Genomic DNA, 12,009 nt, shown 5'->3' with positions numbered 1-12,009 from the left:
TCAAGTACCATAGGTATTTTGATTTTAGCATGGTACTTAAATTGTTTTTTTCCTCCTGCCTGACAAAACTATTTTTTAAATTCTCCAAACTGAATTTTTAAATGCCCATATTTTGTAAGGCTAGATTTACCCAGAGCTTGCTCAGACCTGACTGCTAAGATGTACTACAGTAACCTCTTTGTCTTTCTCATTCCAGTTGAAATTACCTTTTTCCTGATTCTTGTTAAGAAGCTCTTCCAAAGTGTTTTCTAAAAAACTGGGATCTGTTCCAGGTTGTTCCTTGGGCAAAACTATACTAACTGGTCTGTGGATTATTCCATCAGCTGCAGCAACATCGTTAGTCGGCTGCCCATCTAAAAAAATGTTCATGCTGAATAAATATTTCCTAAGTGATCCATTATAGGAAGCAAATATAACTCTGGTAGAAGAGCCTAAAAACATATAGGAAAAATTTTTTAATTAGTTTGTAATTTAAAACACAGTGAGTTAAAGATTAACACAATTTTAAAATGTTACGTTACGTACATAGGGAGGAGCTAATGATTTGAGTTTCAGTTCTGATTCTTGCTTTGCCTTTACCTAGAAATAAAGATATGAGAAAAAAATTAAAGCTTTTGTAACATTTTTCAATTACTTTTACCCTTACATCTTTTTTTTTTTTTTGCAGAAGGTACATATCTGCAACACAGAAATGAAATTTAAAAGCTGATAACTAAGGCTAGATTCTAGGAAATGTAGATTATAACCCTATTTCTATTCACCATACTAAACACAGAAATTCTATGTTATTTAACAATAATAATTATGGTTATCACTTGCAAGGACTCACTCTGTGCCAGGCACTATTCTAAGTGCTTTACATTTATTAGCTTGGTTAATCCCCACAATACAGATCATAGGCACACATAGTATCTGTAGTTCACCATGAGACTGAGGCAAAGAGAAGTTAAGTAACTTTCCCAGGATTTTATAACTAGGAAGTTTCCACGCTGGGATTCAAAATCAGCTCATCTGGCTCCAGAGTCCAATCTTGTAAACTTTATTTCCTAAATATTCAACCCATAAAGTTCATTTGTCATTCATTCATTGAACAAATACTCTGAAGGCATACTTTGGGTCACGCAGTGTTCTATACGGTGGGGGAAACAATGGTAAACAATGCAAAATCCCTGCTCTCATGTAGCTTACATTCTACTTGGGAGAGCAGATGTTAAATAAAAATGATTTAGAATAGTGAAAAAATGTGGCTTGTGAAAATAAGACAGCATGATATAATACAGAATAACTTAAAGAAAGAATATCTAAAAACTAGGTGGACAGAGAAGGCCCTTTAGGAAAGATAATACTTGAGCTGAGAATTGAATCAGGAAAAGAAGCCACAAGGTATTAAAAAATCAGGGGGAAGTGATGTCCAGGCAAATACAAAGACCATAAAACAGAAATGATTTGGCCATATTTGAGAACCAAAGAAAGATTTTTGTGGCTGAGGTGTGGAACCAAGTAGATAATTAGAGTAGATGAAATCTGAGAGGCAGTCTATTCCTTAAGCCCTCCTTTTCTCTTGCCTAACCACTGAAGAGCCTCCTGTTTACAATCTCTGCCAGTAGCCTCTGAAGGCTCCTATCATGTCATCTTTTGCTCAAAAACTCTAATGCTTCAGAAGAAAATCCAAACTCTTTAGTCTGGTATGCAAGATCTTCAACAAACTACTTGTTCAGCTTGTTCTCCACTATTCCCTCTCACACAGTCAGTGCGCCAGTAAAAAAGGAACCATGTACTCTTTCTTAGTTGCCCATTTTTCTACTTCTGGGCTTATTCTGTTTTCTCTACTCAGAAAGCTTTTCCAACCCAACATCTTTGCAAGATCAAATATATATCTTTCAAGAGCCAAATTGAATAAAGCTTTTTCCTCAAAGTTCTCCATCTCCTCTCTTTTCCTTGAAGTTCTCTCTTTTTCTTCTGAATATACAAAATATGATCTAATATTTTTTTTTCTCCAACACTATACTGAATATTCTTTAAGGATAGGGTCCATATCCAATTCTTTTTTCTCTTTTTGCATATAAAAAACATCAACAGACAAATATTTGTTGAAAATAATGACATATTTAAAGGATTTTAGAAGTTGTCTTAAATTACCTTTAAGGTCCCTTCCAACCAAGGATTCTGTAATTGATATTTTGTAATTTTACATATCATGAAAAAGAAGAAACAGTTAAAAGAGCTGTCCCTTTTCTTCCTTTTTTGAGGAAAACTTAAAGATCAGTTAATTAATATTCTGGCATATTAAATAGAACTAATGACAAAAACACCAAGTCTAGTTGCTGGTCCCAAGAATTTCACAGAAAAATCATCTATATTATTACTTTGTGCAGAATGTTTATCTTTTCCAATGTCATTCATTATTTAATTTGTTCAATAAACATTTAAATACCTCTAAATGCTAAACACTTTGTTAGGCACTGGCTATAAATACAATAGGGAATAATATAAAGTCTCTGCTCACATGGCAGAGTTACATGTTAAACAAAAATCACATAAATACATAGTAATGATATAACATTAACTAGAATGGAATAGGAATATACTGCATTCTTAAAGAGTTTCAATATGGAAAAATCTTGATTAAATAAACCTTATATAGATATGACAAACCTGAAACATTAAGATCTGATGGTTTGCTGGATTAAGAATTTCAGTTAGGAAAATTCTCTACTTAGAAAATCCTGCCACTAAATCATAGCAGCTACAAATAGGAGTGTTCAATAGATAATACAAAAATTTTTAAATGTTGATACAAAAAAAAATGTTGGCGTCACATCGTTTCATACCAAATGAGGCTAGCTGTGGCATAAGCAATGAGAATCCTTATTTCTACAAAAACAACTACTTGTTTAAAAAGCTTTTAACATTGTGATTTATTTAAAAAATGCATTGTTACTTATATGATCACATTTTAAATTTGTCTTCCTTTTCTTCCCAAGGAAATTTACATGCAAAATACCCTCATCGTTTTAATGACCAATAGTATGCCAATAAGACCCATCTTTTCTTGATGATCTGGGTGCATAAGTGATATTTCCACTTCATTTTTATTGAGTTTACTTATCTCATAGCATGTTAAAGAGTTGAGTTGATAAGCATTTAAGAAACATAATTTGTTAAGGTATGCTTGTCATTAACCAGAGGAGAAAAAAAAAATAAGAAAATTTACCACAGCTAGATTGCTTCCAATGGATTTCAGAAACAGATTTTTTTTCTGCAACAGCATCTTCACCAAGGAACCCATGGAGATGCTCCCTCAGGGCTTGTAAAGTAAGGTGAGGAGATACTCTGAAATAGCATGACATTGCCTTATAATGTAAAACAAAATGTTTCAGCTATACTAGAGTTTCAATAACTTTAGTCAGCTATCTCAAACATAAAACTAATTTAATGTATCACTTATCGCTTAATATGTTTTTACATTGCCTGACACTTCATAGGCCTTCAGTAAATATTACTCTTTAAACAAATGATTAAAAGTCTGCCTTTTAAAATTATGCAAATGAATAGTTTGTAAAAGTCCTTTTCACACCAAAAAGGAAAATGCTTATCTACTTTTCTTATGCACCTCCAAATTTCATTGTTAAAACAAACCTTTGCTATGGAATTTATATACTTTTATACATATATTAAAGAATGATTTAATCTCAGATATTTATTTTTGAACTTTGACTGGATTAACTCATGCTTAAAAATTTCCTTGATTATCAGTTGTTGTCAGAGTCCATGTCTTTGCTCATTAGGGATAGTTCATTCCTCAACATTTAAAATCTAAAGCTATCACGTATGCCATTGTTCTGAGTTCTCGTTTTCCTAGGATCTTATGGAACACAGAATTAATTTATTCAATCAACAAATATTTATTGAGGACCTACTCTGTGTCGACTATTGTTCTAAGGGGTGGGAATATAACAATCAACAAAACAAATCTTTGCACTTATAGATCTTACAATCTAGCAATGAAGAGAAAAATCATACAGTGTCTTGTGTTTTGTGAATGTGAAAATACATATGTACACACATATAGATGTACATACACATATACATGTATTCTGTTTCTATTTGTAAACAGTTCAGTGCAAAAGTCATTGTGGATATACTATTTTCCCAGCTCTTCAACAAGTTTATAAAATCTGGTAAGTTCTCTCTTAATTCTCTTTGTATATAAACATAGTAATATCCAGCTTATACCTTGTTTTCTGGGTGACAGTAACATGGCTAAGTGACATCTTTCCTACAGAATTTTTTATTTAACTGTTATATAGCACTACTTATTGACACTATTCAGTTATAACATGACCATAAAATACTTGCCTTATAAATCCAGCTGAAATGAATTTGTTAACAACTTCTATTGAAATGGTATTTAACTTATAGTTCCACGATCCTTCACATGAAAAACATGAAGTTCCACCAACTGAATAAATTGAGAACATCAGTTAAAATATTTTTAAAGTGAAAAAAATTGGTTGATGTCCTCTAGAGTTTTAAATTTAATAACCATAATTGAAATAAACATGTAATGCATGCATCCTTCCTAACAAACACAAATAAACAAAATGAAAAGCCAAAATATTGTTCTTAAGTTAGATACTTGGCACTTGGAACCCATCTCCCTTTGGAAACAATGTCATAGATGTGGTCCTAGATTACCCTAACATCTCTGACATACCAGTAGTGCTCTTTCTGTGGCTTGCCATGACAGTGCTAGACTGCCAAGATCAGTTGTTTTATACCAACATTTTCTCTCCCTCAATCCCTACCTATTCAGTTCCCTCGGGGTGACCTTGTGGAGTCCTTATCCTTTACATATTGCCTCCCTAAAACAGTTGTAATGATTATTAGCTCACAGCACCTGCAGAAGTGTGAATATTGTGGTTTGGGAAATGTCTTTGTTTTCCAGAAGTTTAGGAAGAACTTATTCCTGACCAGTGATGGGGAAAGGAATGCTTGTTCTTACACAAGGCCTGATTGTAAGGTTAGCTTATTTTTACCATCTTGTTTTCTATTATTATTTTGTTATGACCTCAATTACAATCTATTCAGAAGAATATTTTGATTATTATAACAGAAACAGAACAATTACAGCAAATACAGCCTTATTGTTTAGTCTAATGAAGTTTGATACTGCATATTGAAAGCCAAAGCACTTAAATAATTATACTCTACAATTTAAAATCTGAAAACTTAAAAAATTTAAAGTAAATATGACCTATTAATATTAGTAAATTTATAGGCAATGAGAATGATTCTTGATCTGAATGTTTTGCTCAAGTTGTTTTTATATACCAAGTAAATTACTTCTATACATTTGGTGACAGAATGTTAAGCAACAATTTAAGATGTTTGTATAGCTCTGATAGTGAAGTTTGCCATATGCTGTATTTTGAACACCAGAGCATTTAGATAATTCCTTAGATATACTATATATTAATAGTTCACACTATACTATTAAAACTATAATATTTAATAGCTACACTATCAAAATTTGTAAAACCTGCAGAAGTCTGAGATAAAAATAACCTTACTGTTTGTATAAATGTATTAATATTTTACAGGAGAAAAATATTTCTTGAACTAAACATTTTACCCTGTTTTTATAAACCAAGTAAATTACTTCAAAAATTGTTATAATAATTCATGAACTATAATTTAAGCTGTTTGTAAAGACTTAAATTCCATAACTAAATGGGTAGGCAATATAAAGAAAATAAAGTCAATAAAACATTTCTTGGCCTCTGAAATATTTTTCCATGTAAATTAAATTATGATGAATTTTTATGTATTTATTCATTCAACAAATATTTACTGAGTGGCTACTATCTGCCAGCACATTCTAGGCACTAAGAGATATACATTGAAGAAAACAAAGATGCTTGCCTACATGTAGTTTACATTCTAATGAGGTATCAGACAAGAGGGTGAGGATAGTGATGCACCTACCTCAAGTGCAAAATTTAAGGGGGCACCAAAACCTCAGTAATCAAGTAACATTAAAAAAAACCTATTCCATGCAAAAAATTCATGAAGAGCAAAATTTCATAAATTTAAATACAGTACTAATGGACCCTGAGGCCAAAGGCAAAATATGAATCCCTATATACATATTTCTAAACAAATACATTTTTAAATGGCTAATTTATTACAAAATGACACAGTAGTTGAAAAAATATTAAAAAGTATATATTAAAACTCACATTATTTAAAGGATAAATATTACATTTATATCAAAACCTGAATTTATTATAATTTTACTTTCCTGGCTTTAATGAAAGCAAACTCATCAGTAATATTTTCATTAAACTATTAACCATTTTAAAAATACATATTTTGCCTTTTACCTCAGGCTCCCAAATGGCTATGTATAGCACTATTGATTCCTATTTTTGCTTAAAATGTTACCTTGTTCATCATGGATTTTTGCATTAATTCATTTTTTAAAATCTTGTATTAAAATATTTATCTTAATTACTGAATTTTTTGATGCCCCTTTAACTTTTGTACCCAAAGAAAGTAACTCATTTGCTTTAGATTAGTCCCTGCCCTGTGAGGGACATAGACAGTAAACAATAAATATAAAACACTGATAAATTATGTAGTACATTAGAAAGTGGTAAGTAGTACAATAATAGAACAAGTAGAGCAAGGTAAAGAAAATTGGAATGATAAATGAGGGAGCAGGTTTCAGTTTTAAATAAAATAGTCCAAATAGGTTTCATGTAAAAACTGAGATCTGAGTAAAGACTTGCATGTAAAGAAGGAATTAGCCAAGTGAAGATATAGAGGGAACAAGTTCAGGGAAAGGCTAAAGCAAAGGCCTTAGGGTGAGACAGTACAAGTACAACTGAAACAGAAAGACTAGGGGAGAGAATAGTAGGAGATACGGTAAGAAAAATGAGGAAGATGGAGGACAAATTAAATAGGGCCTTCCAGGCTATTGTAAGAGCTTCATCTTACAAAATGGGAAGCCAAATACAGGATTTTAATAGAAGCATCACAACATCTGACATTTTGTGTTTTTATTGTTTGAATATGAAAAATTCTAAACACACATACAAATGAAAGGAAAGGAATGCTATGAATGTTCAAAAACCTACTATTTAGATTCAAAAGTTTACAACGTGCCACATTTACTTTCTTTCCCTCTGTCTTGTTCTCGATAAGCCATTCAAAGTAAATCAGACATCATGACAAAATACTCCTAGTTTGGCATCTATCTCCTAAAACTAAGGATTTCTCTAACATAATCAAATCATCATTTTCACATATAAGAAAATGACCAATTCTTTAATGTCAACTAATATCTATTTTATTCAAATTACCCCAGTTGTCCAATTGTCCTCACAATGTTTTTTCAATCTAGAATTCAAACAAGGATAACATATTCCATTTGGTTGTTATGTCTTTTTAAAAACCTTAGTGTGGAAGAGTTTTTCAGTTCTTTTTTTCTCTTCCCTACATTTTAAAGGGACTGGGCCAGTTCTCATAGAATGTTCTGCATTCTGAATTTACTTTATTAACTCCTTAAGATGTCACTTAACTTTTTTCTACAATCACACTATCTCTTATAAACAGTTAACTGTATAGCCTGCAACTGACATAAATCACTAATCTGGGGCAAGGATGCTTTGTAAATAGTGCTCTGTATTTCCTATTGCTTCACATCAAGATGCACATGATACTCTACTTCCAAATCTTGCTGTATTTCATAACTATTAAAGGGATAATAGAACAGGCTACCAGGGACCAGAAAAGGGAAACTGTTAAAAATCCATCTGAATAATTAAAATGTGAGATGATGCTGGCTCAGGCCAATGTGTTAGCAACAGCAGTGATGGGAAGTGGTCACATTTTGTATATAATTTGAAGCTAGGGTCAATCCATGGGAAATGAAGTTTGAGAAAGGAGTCAAGTACAACTTCAAGGTATTTGGCCTCAGATACTGAAAGGATGGATTTGTTATGATCTGAGAAGGAGAAATTCAGTGTAGTACAGGGCCTGGGGAGGGGAGAAAGATCCATAGTTCACTTTCAGATATATTAAATTTGAGATGTTTATTGGACATCCAACCGGAGATGTCAAGTAGGCAGCTGAAAATATGAATCTGGAGTATGGGAAAGAGGACTGGGATGAGAATACAAATTGGGGAATCCTTTGCATAAGGTGGGTATTTAAAGCTTTTAGACTGGATGAGATCACCAAGGAATGAATGCAGATAGAGAACAAAGAGCTGACCCCTGAAATTCTCCAATATTAAGAGACCAGGAAAAAGACCCAGCAAAGAAGGCTGACAATGAATAACAAGGAAGGTAGAAGGAAAATCAAGATAATATGTATGTTAAAAGCCAAGTAAAGAAAGTATGTAAATGAGAGAGATTGCTTGGCAGTGTCGACTGTTATGCACAGACAGATCAAGTATGTGTGGGATAAAGACTGAACAATAGATTTAGTAGTACAGGTGAATTTAAAAAGAGCAGTTTTGATAGAGCAGTGGAGTGAAAGCTTGATAGAAGTTCATTTAAGAAGAAAATGGGAAGAAGGTATCGAGGGATTTGAGAAGGTATGAAATAGTTGTCTAGAACAATGGAAAGGTGAATGAGTAAATGAGTAAATGGAAGATAGTCTTACTGCTGACCAGGAAAAGGTTTCACTTGAGGTTCATGGTCATGAATTTTAAAGTGAGAAAAATCTTTACGCTGGCATATTTTCTACAGCCATGTTCTGCTGTAGGTATAGGTGTGGAATAGGTGAATAATTGGATCAACTAAGGTTTTTGTTTTGCCAAGGAGTACAATGAAATGAGAGAGGTGCAAGGACTCAAAAATATGTGCAGGACAGTGATCAAGACTGCCCTGTGGTATTTAAGTCAGTTATGGAGGGCATCATTAGGTGAAAATAATAATAATTTTTTAAAAATGGAGAGAGGAAAGGGGAAATAGAATGTAATGTATTCATTCTAGGAGACTTCAACACCCCACTCACTCCAAAGGACAGATCAACCAGACAGAAAATAAGTAAGGAGACAGGAGCATTCAGCAACACATTAGAACAGATGGACCTAACAGACATCTACAGAACTCTCCACCCAAAAGCAGCAGGATACATATTCTTTTCAAGTACACATGGAACATTTTCTAGAATAGACGACATACTAGGCCACAAAAAATGGCTCAGTAAATTAAAAAAGATTGAAATTCTACCAACCAACTTCTCAGATCACAAAGATATAAAACTAGAAATAAATTGCACAAAGAAAATGAAAAGGCTCACAAACACATGGAGGCTTAACAAGATGCTCCTAAATAATCAATGGATCAGTGACCAAATTAAAACAGGCATCAAGCAATATATGGAGACAAATGACAACTACAGCACAAAGCCCCAACTTCTGTGGGACGAGGTGAAGGCAGTTCTAACTGGGAAGTATATAGCAATCCAGGCCTCTTTAAAGAAGGAAGAACAATCCCAAATGAATAGTCTAAATTCACAATTATTGAAACTGGAAAAAGAAGAACAAATGAAGCCCAAAGTCAGCAGAAGGAGGAACATACTAAAGATCAGAGAAGAAATAAATAAAATTGAGAAGAATTAAACAATAGAAAAAATTAATGAAACCAAGAGCTGGTTCTTTGAGAAAATAAACAAAATAGATAAACCCCTAGCCAGTCTCATTAAGAAAAAAAGAAAATCTATACATATAAACAGAACCAGAAATGAGAAAGGAAAAATCATGATGAATATCACAGAAATAAGAAGAATTAGTAGAGAATACTATGAAAATCTATATGCTAATAAACTGGATAACCTAGAAAAATGGACAACTTGCTATAAAAATACAACCTTCCAAGACTGAACAAGGAAGAAACAGAAAATCTAAACAGACCAATTACCAGCAATGAAATTGAATCGGTAATCAAACAACTACCCAAGAACAAAACTCCCAGGCCAGATGGATTCACCACTGAATTTTATCAGACATATAGAGAAGACATAACACCCATTCTCCTTAAAGTTTTCCAAAAAAAATAGAAGAGGAGGAATTACTTCCAAACTCATTCTATGAGGCCAGCATCACTATAATACCAAACCAGGCAAAGACAACACAAAAAAGAAAATTACAGACCAATATACCTGATGAACATAGATGTAAAAATACTCAACAAAATATTAACAAAACAAATTCAAAAATCCATCAAGAAGTTCATACACCATTATGAAGTGGGATTCATCTCTGGGATGCAAGGATGGTACAACATTTGAAAATCCATCAACACCATCCACCACATCAACAAAAAGAAGGACAAAAACGACATGATCATTTCCATAGATGCTGAAAAAGCACTTGACAAAATTCAACATCCATTCATGATAAAAACTCTCAACAAAATGGGCATAGAGGGCAAGTACCTCAACATAACTAAGGCCATATATGACAAACCCACAGCCAGCATCATACTTAACAGGGAGAAGCTGAACACATTTCCTCCAAGAATGGGAACAAGACAAGGATGCCCACTCTCCCCGCTTTTATTCAACATAGTACTGGAGGTCCTAGCCACAGCAATCAGACAAAACAAAGAAATACAAGGAATTCAGATTGGTAAGGAAGAAGTCAAACTGTCACTGTTTGCAGATGACATGATATTGTACATAAAAAACCCTAAAGAATCCACTCTAAAACTACTAGAGCTAATATCTGAATTCAGCAAAGTTGCAGAATACAAAATTAATGCACAGAATCTGCGGCATTCCTATACACTAACAATGAACTAGCAGAGAGAGAAATCAGGAAAATAATTCTATTCACAATTGCATCAAAAAGAATAAAATACTTAGGAATAAACCTAACCAAGGAAGTGAAAGACTTATAACCTGAAGACTATAAGACACTCCTAAGAGAAATTAAAGTGGATATTAATAAATGGAAATTCATCCCATGCTCTTGGGTAGGAAGAATTAATATTGTCAAAATGGCCATCCTGCCTAAAGCAATCTATAGATTCAATGCATTCCCTATCAAAATACCAAGAGCATTCTTCAATGAACTATAGAAAATAGTTCTGAAATTCATATGGAACCACAAAAGACCCCAAATAGCCAAAGCAATCCTGAGAAGGAAGAATAAAGCACAGGAGATCTTGCTTCCCAACTTTGAGCTCTACTACAAAGCCACAGAAATCAAGACAATTTGGTACTGGCACAAGAACAGACCCATAGGCCAGTAGAGCAGAATAGAGAGTCCAGATATTAACCCAAGTATATATGGTCAATTAATATATGATAAAGGAGCCATGGATATACAATGGTGAAATGACAGCCTCGTCAACAGCTGGTGTTGACAAAACTGGACTGCTACATGTAAGAGAATGAAGCTGGATTACTGTCTAACTCCATACACAAAAGTAAACTCGAAATGGATCAAAGACCTGAATGTAAGTCATGAAACCATAAAACTCTTAAAAGATAATATAGGCAAAACTCTCTTGAATATAAACATGAGCAACTTCCTCATGAACCTATCTCCCTGGGCAAGGGAAACAAAAGCAAAAATGCACAAGTGGGACTATATCAAACTGAAAAGCTTCTGTACAGCAAAGGACACCATCAGTACAACAAAAAGCATCCTACAGCATGGGAGAATATATCCATAGATGACATATCCGATAAGGGGTTGACATCCAAAATATACAAGGAGCTCATGCACCTCAACAAACAAAAAGCAAATAACTCAATTAAAAAATGGGCAGAGGATCTGAACAGACACTTCTCCAAAGAAGAAATTCAGATGGCCAACAGACACATGAAAAGATGCTCCACATCGCTAGTCATCAGAGAAATGCAAATTAAAACCACAATGAGATATCACTTCACACCAGTTAGGATGGCAAACATCCAAAAAACAAGCAACAACAAGTGTTGGCAAGGATGTGGAGAAAGATGAACCCTCTTATACTGCTGGTGGGA

At 33.4% G+C, this 12,009-nt stretch overlaps 1 protein-coding gene across 1 annotated transcript in view; it reads right to left on the bottom strand.

Moving 5' to 3' along the window:
* The window catches only part of SPATA1 (spermatogenesis associated 1), a 43,291-nt gene that overhangs the window by 30,293 nt on the left and 989 nt on the right, over window positions 1–12,009 (bottom strand). The window contains 7 exon segments of the mRNA XM_073234207.1: window positions 207–368; window positions 371–431; window positions 526–579; window positions 3,215–3,256; window positions 3,258–3,333; window positions 4,360–4,438; window positions 4,441–4,462. Coding sequence (XP_073090308.1) covers window positions 207–368; window positions 371–431; window positions 526–579; window positions 3,215–3,256; window positions 3,258–3,333; window positions 4,360–4,438; window positions 4,441–4,462 — 496 coding nt within the window.

This window comes from Manis javanica, chromosome 4 (genome assembly GCF_040802235.1).
Source record: "Manis javanica isolate MJ-LG chromosome 4, MJ_LKY, whole genome shotgun sequence".
NCBI classification, from domain to species: Eukaryota; Metazoa; Chordata; class Mammalia; order Pholidota; family Manidae; genus Manis; species Manis javanica.
The sequence above is the reverse complement of the archived record's forward strand: the minus strand, read 5'-3'. Positions and strand labels throughout refer to the sequence as shown.